Below are 12,100 nucleotides of genomic sequence, written 5' to 3'. Positions count from 1 at the left end.
GTATAACATTAGTCCAATAAAAAGGTTTCACCCATTTGCTGACCCTTAATTCTATATGTCCAACTGGACTAACAGAATAGTCACAATTTATTTAGAGACATTTGATATTCTACCTTTTTCCATGCTTGACCTCAAGGCAGATTATAAAACAAGTTTTAATTCAGCAGATACAGTATGTTGATCAAAGGTAATTTACAATCAAAGTTGACTCAAATTTACAATAGATAGCAGTGAGAGCCCAAGCATGTATAACTTATAGTCCTTACTCAATGGTTTAGGTAGATAGGTCAGAAATATTGAATGATTCTGAGGAATGTAAAGGAAGCTGCGGCCGAAGAACTATGCCTTAGCTTTTGCCTGAAAGTGAGAGCTAGAGGTACCTTGTTCAGATTTTTGGAGCATAACAGCTAATGACATGACGTCTTGTATAGAATAGTCTAGTGAAGATAGAGGGGGGAAAGAGAAGAGCCATTTGGGATGATTTGAGTTCTCCTGGGTGAGTTTAGGGGAAAAGAAGCTGGGAGAAATACTCAGGGGCATGTTTACTGGCACACTTGATGCAGAGGATTTTGAATTGTATCCTGCTTTTAACTGGGAGCTAGTGCAGCTGGTGTAGTATTGGTGTTGTATGGTCAGATTCTTTGACCCCCCCTACCAAAATTCTAGCAGTTGTATTCTGTAGAAGCTGGAGGCGCTTCAGACTGTATTGTTTGATGCCATTAAATAGAGAGCTGTAATAGTCATTTCGGCTGATAATTAACAAATGCATTATGGTAGGAAGATTGTCTTTATGAAGCTAGTTACGGATTGGCAAAGCTGGCACAGTTGCATAAAGGAAGTCCTTACACCTTAGAGGAATTTCCATCATAAGGTTCTGATCGAGTTGAACCACTAGGCGTCATACTCCTTAGATTATAAAGGGATATCTGCCAGGGAAGTTAAAGAACCAGCGATGGTAAAACCCTGTAGAACAATGTTAGTTTTATTTTGTACGTAATAAAAGTCAGCAAACAATGCACTGTTTGTTTTTTTTTGACTAATGTAATTTATTTATGATTAGCTTTTGATAGATAAACGCCTTTCCTTTGGGTCTGTTCAATAAACTCAACTAACAGCAACCCATTACATCATTCAAATACCAGCAGTAACTACTAATAGTGATGTAAGCAGTTATGTAAATTTTTCTTTACATAGTTCTAATTGTGTCTTTCAAATAGGATAACTCCTTATCTTTACCAATGTATACTTCAATTCTCTCTCTCTTTCTCTCACACACATAACGCCCCCCCCCCCTCAGAGGATAATTTTCAAAAGGATTTACTCAGGCAACTAACAATTTTCTTTAGCTGCAGGAAAAGGCATTCCTGGGGCCATGCAATGTCAGGGAAAGAAAAGTATACTCAGGGATTTTCGAATCTGTTTGGACCCTTCCTACAATTTAAAGCAGGTGCAAAGTCCACATAGTTTCCCTTTGAAAATTGAACTGAAGGTCCATTGGTACAAAAGTATCTGCAAACCTTCACACTTTTTTCCCTGCTAAAAATTACCCCTATAAAAACTCAACATACAAAAGTTACACGTTTGTCGAACAGGTGTTTCTGCAGGTTCGTTAATAAAAACTAATTAACAACCATTTGGAGATAGACAAAATCTGTAGTAATTCTGTCTTAAGAAAAGTATCCAAAATGATATATCTCTGTTGACATATATGATAGCTGCAAGAAAGTTCTTGTGAAAATAGGCATAGATGCATCTGGCTTATTCCGTTTTCATAAGAAAGAAAAGAACAGCTATTAGGATGATTTCCAAGAAATGTATTTGCTTCAGAATCTTCTAATTATCCTGTTCTTTTGTTAATTATTCTGTGCAGAGCCTGGAGATGAACGGCATTTGGTCTTCCTGCATCGGCCATTGCCACTTAACAAGATTGTTGGACAGAGTGCGGTTCTCCCATGTGTTGCTTCAGGATTTCCATACCCAGTCATACATTGGACCAGAAAAGAGGAGGAAATAATCTTGGAAAAGTGAGTAGATGACATTAAGCTTTGTCGTCATCTATTTTGGATGGCAATTATCGATTGAAAATCTTCTATTTTAAGAAGTAAAAATGATCTTAACCCATTATGTCCCACTGTCCTATTTAGAGGATAGCTTTTTAAAAAATTTGGGACATAATGGGTTAAAGAGAAATCAGCCTTTTCTCTTATTCCTTTTAAACATTGTGACCATTTGCATATCTTTGTGGATTATTATTATTATTTTTTTTTTTAATCACTTCTGTTTGGGGTTTACAATCTAAACAAACCATGACCGCATCATCTTGGTTATGCTACCAGCATTTAAGGGTCCATACATCAATTGTAACAATTTGTTGTGCTGGGATTTCCTGAATTTCAAGTACTTATCAGCAAATTGGCAAAACACTGACTTTTAGTCTTTATTTTGCAAATAATATGATATCTTTTTGCCTGTTGATATCTGAATCTACGTGTATGCAGGCAAGCCACAGAGATGCCTCATTTCCTGACTGGCTGCATATAATCTCATGAATGTAAAATAATCTAGCGATACATTATTGAATAATTATTTATAATATGCTAGCTGTAGATCATTAAAATTCCCTGGAGGCTCCTATACACTCCCTTCCCAAGCTGACCTCCAGCACTCCTGCTCTCCTCAGCTCATCCCCAACACACTCTACCCCTCCCCAGCCCTAACCGAGCACTTCTTTCCCCCTTCACTGACCCAGCTTCCAGCACAGTCTAGCAGCCCCAGTCCCCATCCTGATCCAGGCACACTGACCCAGTACTCCCTCCTCCCCCTTACCATCCCAGCCCCAGCACATTCTAATCTCCCTCCTCAGCCTGACATTAGCATATTTCTGATCCCTCCCTAGCTTGACCCCAGCACAGATGTGTCCACCCTGGGGTGGGGAGCTCATGTAGAGCATCTCTGCACCCAAAGTCTCTGGTCTGCCCAGGAAGCATGTTGTCAAATTAATTTTCTGGAGCTCCGGGCAATCAGGTACACGCTGTGGGCTTTGAGATTGCCTGTCCAACAAAGTTGTCCCGATCCAAACAGACAACCAAGTAGCTATGTGGTATGTCAACAAGCAGGGAGGTGCGGAGTCATACCTCCTGTATTAGGAAGCAGTCCAGATCTGGTCCTTTGGCCCTGTATCATGGGATGGTGCTCAGGGCCATGTATCTGGATGGAATGGAGAACGTGATAGTGGACAGACTGAGTTGTGCCTTCAGACCCCATGACCTCTGGGCAGACCAGAGACTGGACCGGGGGTAGCGAACTGGATCTTCTGCTTTTTGGGGAGCCCAGATGTGGATCTGTTTGCTTTCCCCTGCAACAGAAAAGTGACTCAGTTCTGCTCGCTTTACAGAACAGATGGAAAACCAGTCTCTGAAGCCTTTGCCCACCATTGGGGCAAGAGTTTTCTGTACACGTATTCTCCGGTTCCTCTAGTGGCGATGACTCTCTTGAAACTTTGCGAGGCCAGAGGAACTATGATTCTCATAGCCCCTCATTGGCCGAGACAGGTTTGGTTTCCACTCCTTTGGGAGTTGTCCATTTGGAAACAGATTGGTCTGGGGACTTCCCCAGAGCTCATCACGCAAGATCAGGGCAGGCTACGGCATCCCAACCTCCAGGCCCTATCGCTCACAGCCTGGATGTTGAGAGGTTAATTCTGCAGCTGCTCAATCTTTCTGAAGATTTTTCTCGGGTCCTGGTGGCTTCCAGAAAGCCTTCCACTAAAAAGTCCTACGGACTGAAATGGAGAATGTTTTCTATGTGGTATGAGCAGAAAGCCCTGGACCCGTTGTCATGCCTCACACAAAAACTGCTTGATTACCTTCTACACCTTTCAGAGGCTGGCTTAAAAACCAACTCATTAGAGTTCATCTCTGTGCAATTGGCGCATACCACCATGGTGTAGATGGTACGTCAATCTTTGTACAGCCTATAGTTGTAAGTGTCATGTGGGCCCTGCTGCAATTGAAGCCTCCCTTAAGGCCTTCACCTGTGCCTTGGGACCTCAGCATGGTGCTATCTCAGCAGATGAAAGCTCCTTTTGAGCCGCTGCGCTCCTGTGACCTGAAGTACCTGACCTGGAAGGTCATATTTTTGATGGCGGTCACCTTAGCGTGCAGGGTCAGTGAGCTCCAGGCCTTAGTGACTTATCCACCTTAAAATAAATTCTATCATAACAGGGTGGTTTTGCATACTCACCCTATGTTCCTGCCTAAGGTGGTAATGGATTTCCATCTTAACCATTCAATAGTCCTGTAAACATTCTTTCCCAGGCCACATTCACACCAAGGCGAACAAGCACTGCACAGTTTGGACTGCAAGAGAGTCTTAGCCTTTTATCTGGAGAGGACAGAAGCCCATAGACAGTCACTCAACTTTTTATTTCTTTTGATAGGAATAGGTTGGGAGTTGTTGTCAAATGGACACTATCCAGTTGGCTAGCATATTGCATCTGCTTCTGTTATGCCCAGGCAGGACTGCATCTTGGGGGACATGTCATGCTCATTCTGTCAGAGCCATGGCAACATCGGTGGCCCACTTGTGAGCAGTTCCCATGGAGGAATTCTGCAAGGCTACGATGTGGAGTTCTCTCCATACATTCACATCCCATTACTGTCTGGATAAGGATGGCCGACTTGACAGTAGGTTCAGCCAGTCTGTCCTCAGGAATCTCTTTGAGGTGTGGAACCCAACTTTCGCTGCCTAGGGTCCATTTTTGAGTTACCAACAATAGCCACAGTGCTGTTGGTCCCCCTTTTGTGTTGAGGAGTAGCCTGTAGCTAGAGATTCACCCATGTGTGCTACCGGTACTTCTGATAGCAGAACTCTTAAGGGCCAGAAAGGCTTTGACCGACAAAACCTACTGGCCTTTCTTGAGACATTTACTTTGTCACATCCCTTTCCGATCAATAGTAACACACACATTCTGATGGAAATTAATAGAACAGGAAAAGACAATAAGGCAATTTTTTTTTTATTCACAAGAACAATATTTTTATATTGTGTGCAACTGGGTTTCTTCAAAAAGACACTTGATTCAAATTTAAAGGACACTTCATGAAATAGCTGCCGTAAAAAAAAATAAATAATAATAATAAATAAATAAATAAAAGAGCAAATGGAAAATGAACTGTCATTCAATTTCATTTCATTTCATTGGGAATGGAATGCAATAACCACTGTCTCTATCGTATTCTGGTATAAATTGCTCAAGAAATGTTTAAGCTGCTTTTAACTAAGAGAAAATAGGCAGCAAGTCCACCTCTGAAAAAGAAATCAATATCAGATTAGCATTTTGTTAAACTGAACAACCCCAGATGACAGTGGAGTCTATCTTCCTGTAATATTATTAGATAATTGCTTTATTAAACTACGGCTTTGCACAGAGATCCATTTGGGTTTCTTCAGTTCAGTCCTTTTGGAGATCATTTGTGCTTATTCAGGCATCCTGTAAAATGGCTACTACATGGACAGGCCAAACAACTTGTTGAGAATCGAGAAAGATTAAAGTTTGTTTATACAGGAGCCCAGAAGCAGTAGATGTAAAACTATGTATCCTAGTGCTATAGATGGATTTTAAATTCAGTACCATTCACAGGCTTGAAATGACCTGTTTATAAGCTCTAAAATGTTAACTTATTTATGGTCTTATGTTCTGATAGATAAAGCAAAGCATATTATAATAATTTCAAGCGGTCAGTGTTGTTAATAGAGCAATCAATAAAATACATTTTCACATACCTATTAGAAATACAAATGTAGATGAATAAATGTTTTATTTGTCTAAAAAAATATCTCATTTATTTAAACACTTTCTGCTGGCAATGCATGAAATCTTTTATATGAATTGGGATCCATGACATTGCATCAGGTATGAAATTGGGAAACTGGATGGACCTTATGGTTCTTATATGCCATAATATCTTTCTTTTTGTAATAAAACATTTTTATTAAGAGCAACACTTATGGTCTTTAATATAAGTTATGACACAAAGCTTTCCATTTAAGTAATACAATTTCTTTTTTTCCCTTTTCTCCCATCCTTGCCCTTAATTCCCCTCACCCTACTGCCCAGCTTCTCAGAGAACATCAACAGGTCCAATACAAAACTTCATAACTATCAGGCTTTTTACAGCTACTAGTGCAAATCTACTTAATCTTGCTTGATTTGGAGAAATCTCTAAAACAGTTACCATATTTTCCGGTGTATAAGCCACACCGGTATATAAGTTGCACCCTGCTAAAAATAGCAATGTTGCTGAAAAAGTTAGCAGAAAGGTCTTACTGGTGTATAAGTCACACCCCTCTTCTCCATGCGTGTGACTGAGAGATAGCGGCTAGAGGAGCATGCGCAATAGCCGGGCGGTGAATGCGCCGCTGATTATAGTTGAGTTTGAGAGGCTGCACAGAGGGAATGGTAAGGAGACGCTGTGTGACTGAGAGAGCGCGGCTGGAGGAGCATGCACAGTGTTTGGGTGGTGAACACGCCGCTGACATGCTTCAGTTCAGGAGGCTGGGAATGGTAAGAAAACGCTGCGAGAGAGAGAGAGTGGGAAAAAAAACAGCAGATAGGTTGCACTGGTGTATAAGTCACATCAAGAAAAATGGGTGGGGGGGGGGGAACTGCAACTTATACACAGGAAAATAAGGTATCTGGCGAAATGCTAACATATATTTTAAGTCTGGCAATTTGGCTCCTCGTGGTTGGCAGTAATCTGCACAAGATCCAGTCATTCTTTATGTACATTTTCCAATTTCTCAGGATTATACTTACTGCTAAAGATACTTTTCTTTTTCAATCACTGACCAGCATTTTATGATAACTCCATTGGTTTAGAACCCATCCAGGATCTCTTGGTAGATGCGGTTTGCATCACCCTGTCCATGAAGTTTAAAACGTTTTGCCATGCATCAGAGGGTATTGCAAAGTCATATGAAAATATATATACATCTGTGAATAACCAATATAACCAAAATTTTCTCTGCATCCTACTATCTGGACACCATTAAATCCTATGCAGGAATCTGTATATATCACTCTGTTATCAGTCTTTAACCACGTTTTTCCATGTAATAACCATTTTCTATATTTCTTATGAAAGATGAACCCATATATCCTCTTCTCACTTTCCTTTTAGCGAGGCCTTCTTTAAGAGTACATTATCTGTGAAAATATTGTAGTTAATTATGGTTTCTTAGAGCAGTGGTTCTCAACCTTTTTCCCATCGTGACACACCTGACAGTCCATGCTCACATGTGGGACACACTGCTCATTACAATTCACTGCAGAAATAAAAATAAAGGCTTGGTAATACCTTTACTGTTAAGAATGGCACAAGGGAAAGATACATATTCTGTCTGATCAGAAATTGCATAAATAGTAAACAGCTCACACCAAAACAGCACCAATTTCCAGCACTTAAACAGTAACCATCTTACCTAAGAAAAGGCAACACTGAAAATATTACACCAGGCCTTAAGACATCAATACATCTCCTATTAGGAAAACGGAACAAGCCAGGCTACTATAGAGCCCTACACAGAAACTACACGCCAGCAGAAAACCTCACCTGAATCATATGTGCTGACCCTCACCTAACAAAGAATAAAGAGACCAAAACGCATAACTAGAAGCATGCAGACAAAAACTGAATTGGAAACTGTAACAAAGGAAAAAAAGAAACATCACTAGTCCTTATAAAACAAATCAAGAAATATAAAAGCAATAGCAGTGAAAACCATACTAGCAAAAAGAACAGATTATTTTAAAACAGCTGATGAATGGAATATCCAATAATTAAAAACTCATATCAAAAATTTCTAGATACCAATAAAATAATTCAAAATAGCAGACACAAAGACCCAGTATTGAAAAATGATACAAAAAATTTTTTGCTCTGCATACCTGGGAAAGTTTGATATCCAGGTGCCCTGAGATTGTTTTGAATTAGCAGGAGAAGGGATGGTTTGCTTGCAACTTTCTCCTCTCTCTCTCTCACTGGCTCTCAATCACTCACATATACACATGCCTTTTCTCTCTCTTATATAGGCTCTTAATTACACATTTAAACACATGCTGTTTATCTTTTCACGCTTACACGCACAGGCTTTCAATCACACACAGACTCTTTCACATGCTTACAAACATGCTGTCTCTCTTTCTCTCACTTTCACACATGCTCTCACACATACTCACATGCTCCCTCACCTAAACCAGCTCTCAATCACACACAGACACACATGCTCGCTCTCTAATTTACACACAGGCTCTCAATCACATACCCACATGCTCTCTCACCTAAACCAGCTCTCAATCACACACAGACACACATGCTCTCTCTCTTATTTATACATACAGGCTCTTAATTATACATACACATGATCTATTTCACACACAAAAGATCCCAATCACACACAATTTTTCACACAAACAGGTTTTCAATCACAAACTTACATTCATGCTATCTCTCACACACAGGCTGTCAATCACACATATACTCTTTCACATATACAGGCTCTCAATTATTCACATACAAGCCATCTCTCACACACACACAGGATCTCAAATACAAATGCTTGCTCATTCACTCACTCTCCTCCGAACTAGTGGCAGCAGCAGCCTCCTCCCAACCTAAAGGCAGCAGCAACCTCCTTTATTTTCAGCCCTCGTGGAGAAAGGAGTCCCATCGGCCGTGAGGGCTGTTGATGTTGATGTTACTCGTTTTACTCCGAGCCACGCTGCACATTCTTCAGACCGCGCCTCTCTTCTTTTCTTCGGATGGATGCTGAGTGCACTAGCATGGTCTCTTCTTCCTGCGCACGCATCTGCTGCTCACCACTTCCTCTTCCGGGGCGCGGGAAGAAGAGAAGCATGCTGGTGCCGCTGACTCCAGCTGTCCTGGCGCTCTCCACCCGGGATATCAGCATTTTAAGCCCAGGCGGAGGACCTATTTCACTTGGGTAGGGGGAGCAGCTGGGTCAGCGGAGGACCGGGAAGTGTGGCAACACACCTGCTTGTTCTTGGCGACGCACTGGTGTGTCGCGACTCACCAGAGGAAGTATTTCTTCACGGAGAGGGTGGTGGATGCCTGGAATGCCCTTCTAGGGATGTGAATTTTCCTTCGTGCGGTCCGATCGGGTTTTTTTTTTTTATCGGCTGCGCCCGAGGAGTTTTAAAGGGTCGGGGTGGGTTTAGAGCTTATTTATGTGTGCCATTTTTCCCGTCCTCCCCCAAAACGATAAGAGAACCCCACGAACAATTTCGTGGGGGTTTTCCTATCGGTTTCGGGGAGCCCCCGATTTCTGACGACTTTGAAAATATCGTACAATATTTTCAATCATCAGAAATATGATTCACATCCCTAGTCATTACCTAAGCTGTGGTAGTTTCCCTGGAAAGTAAGATTTTTAAATGCAGTCTGTTAGCTAAGTGCCATTGCTATGGCATGAAAGCAAAACATTTTAAATGCAAATTATAAAAAAAAAAAAAAAATTAAAAACTCTTTTGAGGCATTAACTGTCTGATTATGAAGTGGGTTGGTGGCAGTTAATGATTACATCAAGACCGCAGTATTCTGATCTGATACTGTATTCGGCCACAGATGAAGCTACCACCTTCCACAATAAAATATTTTTTGGCAGCTAATGTGTTTAAATTAGGATTAAGGAGTGTAGTTGTATTGTTGGAATCACATTAGCATTCCTTATGTGGAAATTATAGTTATTGGGCAAAATATGGCTTAGCTGCCCCAAGAAAATGGCACTGGCCAACCCCTTTTCAACTTATGCCCCATTATGTGATAGGGGCATAAATTGAAAAGTGGCCAGCTAATGCCATTTTTACTGAGACAGTGCAGGTCCTGAAGCCTAGGGGGCACTCTGGGTCCCACTAGTCCACCAGGGATTGACAGGTATGACCAAGGGTGTGGGGGGACTAAAGGAGTTCCGTGGTCAGACGTAGCGATCTTGACATGGGGTGGGGTTGGGAAAAGAGGAGGCGTGGCCTTTACAGTGCACTGAAAAATTACTAACCCCCTCCCCCCAAAAAAAACCCCCCCACAGAGAGCGTGTCATGATAGCTATGTAGCTCCACTGCTACATTTTGTTATAGCACTGCATTTATCTCTTATTTTAGATTCTCTATACAATTTTCTTTTTTGGTTCAAGCTCTGAACCCATCTGGATCTTTCCTTCTTGTGGACTTGAAGGACATATGTTAAGAAATGATTTTTTTCTTCTTCTTTTTTTTCTCTTTAAGCATTATGTTTCAAGCATGAAGTTCATTTTCTAATGCCAGTTTATACGTGTTTTAAATTGAAATTTAGCAAATGAAAATATAGAAAAATATATATATTTTAAACATTTTTTCTTGCTTTGGAGCTGCCTCTAAAGGTGGTAGTGGAGGGGGTGGGGGGTGTCTCACAAAACCCCTGAGGGAGAATTTTACACTTTGGGATGCTTGGGCCCTTTAACACACACTGCCTTGGGAGCATCAGCATTCACTTTAGTGTCTTGATGCTTCCTGGGAAAGTTAGTTACAGTTGTAAAGTGGTAGCTAACCTGTCATGAAAATAAAAGGGCTTCTGATTTTTTCAGGCAAGCTGTATTATTTTATTACCATGAAATTGCATAGTATTGAGATGCTCTGCATGCATTTGCAAAACAATTACATGCAAAGCAGCTCATTGCCATTTTGGCATTATTGGGGGTAAAATGTGTGGTATTCAAAATTCCAAGCTTTATCACTAAGTTAAAGCATTTACTGCACAGTAAATGCCTAATGCAGTTTTATAAATGACCCCCTAAATTTGTACCTGAGGCAATGGAGAATTAAGTGACTTGCCCAAGGTCACAAGGAGTGTCAGCAGGATTTGAGCCTTGGCTTCCCCAGTACTCAGCCTGCTGTTCTAATCACTATTCAATGCCAGTCCCTCCAGTCTTTAGGTAAAAAGGCAGATTGGAATGATAAATTACAGATTACCCATAACAGGTCTGCAATTTCATATTCAAATTCTTTAGAACCCTGGGGTGAATACCATAAGGTCCTGGTGATTTGCCACTATTTAGTATGTTGGTGTGCAGTAGCATCTCTCTTAAGATTTGAGTTAGTTTATTTCAGTTCCCCTGATTCATCACCTGCAAAGAATAGTTCCATGTGTGTTTGTTCCTAACGTCCTCCACTGTAAAAACTGAAGCAAAGAATTAATTTACATTTTCTGCTGTGGCTTTATCCTCTTACAGGCTGATGCAGAAAGGTGCGTTCACGTGAAGGCACAGGTTTACCTGTTCTTGAACACACTTTTTGTGAGCATAAACCTTACTGCTGATGCAGTAAGAAGTTTTACACTCACAAAGGGGCCGATGTAATAAGGTGCGCAGAAGCTGCCGTGGGTTTGTGCGCACGTGTACGCACAAAACCCTGTACGGGGATGTAATAAAGGTTTTGTGCGCAGGAAAAAAGCGCGTTCGAATGCGCTCACAGATCCACAATTTTTCCTGCATGAATGCATGCTAAGGGCATGCAAAGGAGGTTAGCTAATCATAGGCAATGCAGGGAGCTGCACTAGTTCTAGTGCGGGTTTTTTACCGCCATGGTCTGGACACGAGTTAAGGGTCAGCGCCGACTCGGGGGGGGGGGAGGGGGGGGGGGGCGCCATGTTGGCATCCGAGCGTCTTGAAAACCACTTAGATGAGCACCTACCCTGGTTCCCCGAAAATAAGACAGTGTCTTATATTAATTTTTGCTACCAAAGATGCACTAAGCCTTATTTTCAGGGGATGTCTTATTTTTCCATGAAGAAGAATTCACATATATTGTTGAACAAAAAAATGAACATTTATTGTATTCTGAATAGTTGTCTGGTTATGCTGGTTTGTGATGACAACTAACTGTGAATCCTGCAGGGTAAAAAAATCACAGCTGCATGTTCTGGTGTTCTGTGCGACGGGCAAGCTCCCAAATAAAAACTTTGCTAGGTCTTACTTTCGGGGGAGGTCTTATATTTAGCAATTCAGCAAAACCTCTACTAGGTCTTATTTTCAGGGGATGTCTTATTTT

General features: G+C 41.2%; 1 protein-coding gene across 12 annotated transcripts in view; it reads left to right on the top strand.

The window, feature by feature from the left end:
• Positions 1–12,100, top strand: part of NEO1 (neogenin 1) — a 598,116-nt gene that overhangs the window by 282,537 nt on the left and 303,479 nt on the right. For all 12 annotated transcript variants that reach the window (XM_029574457.1, XM_029574458.1, XM_029574456.1 and 9 more), the window contains exon 4: positions 1,871–2,024. In XM_029574457.1, coding sequence (XP_029430317.1) covers positions 1,871–2,024 — 154 coding nt within the window. The remainder of the gene's footprint in view (positions 1–1,870; positions 2,025–12,100) is intronic.

Source organism: Rhinatrema bivittatum, chromosome 13 (assembly GCF_901001135.1).
Source record: "Rhinatrema bivittatum chromosome 13, aRhiBiv1.1, whole genome shotgun sequence".
NCBI classification, from domain to species: domain Eukaryota; kingdom Metazoa; phylum Chordata; class Amphibia; order Gymnophiona; family Rhinatrematidae; genus Rhinatrema; species Rhinatrema bivittatum.
This window is presented reverse-complemented; position numbering and strand designations above follow the sequence as displayed.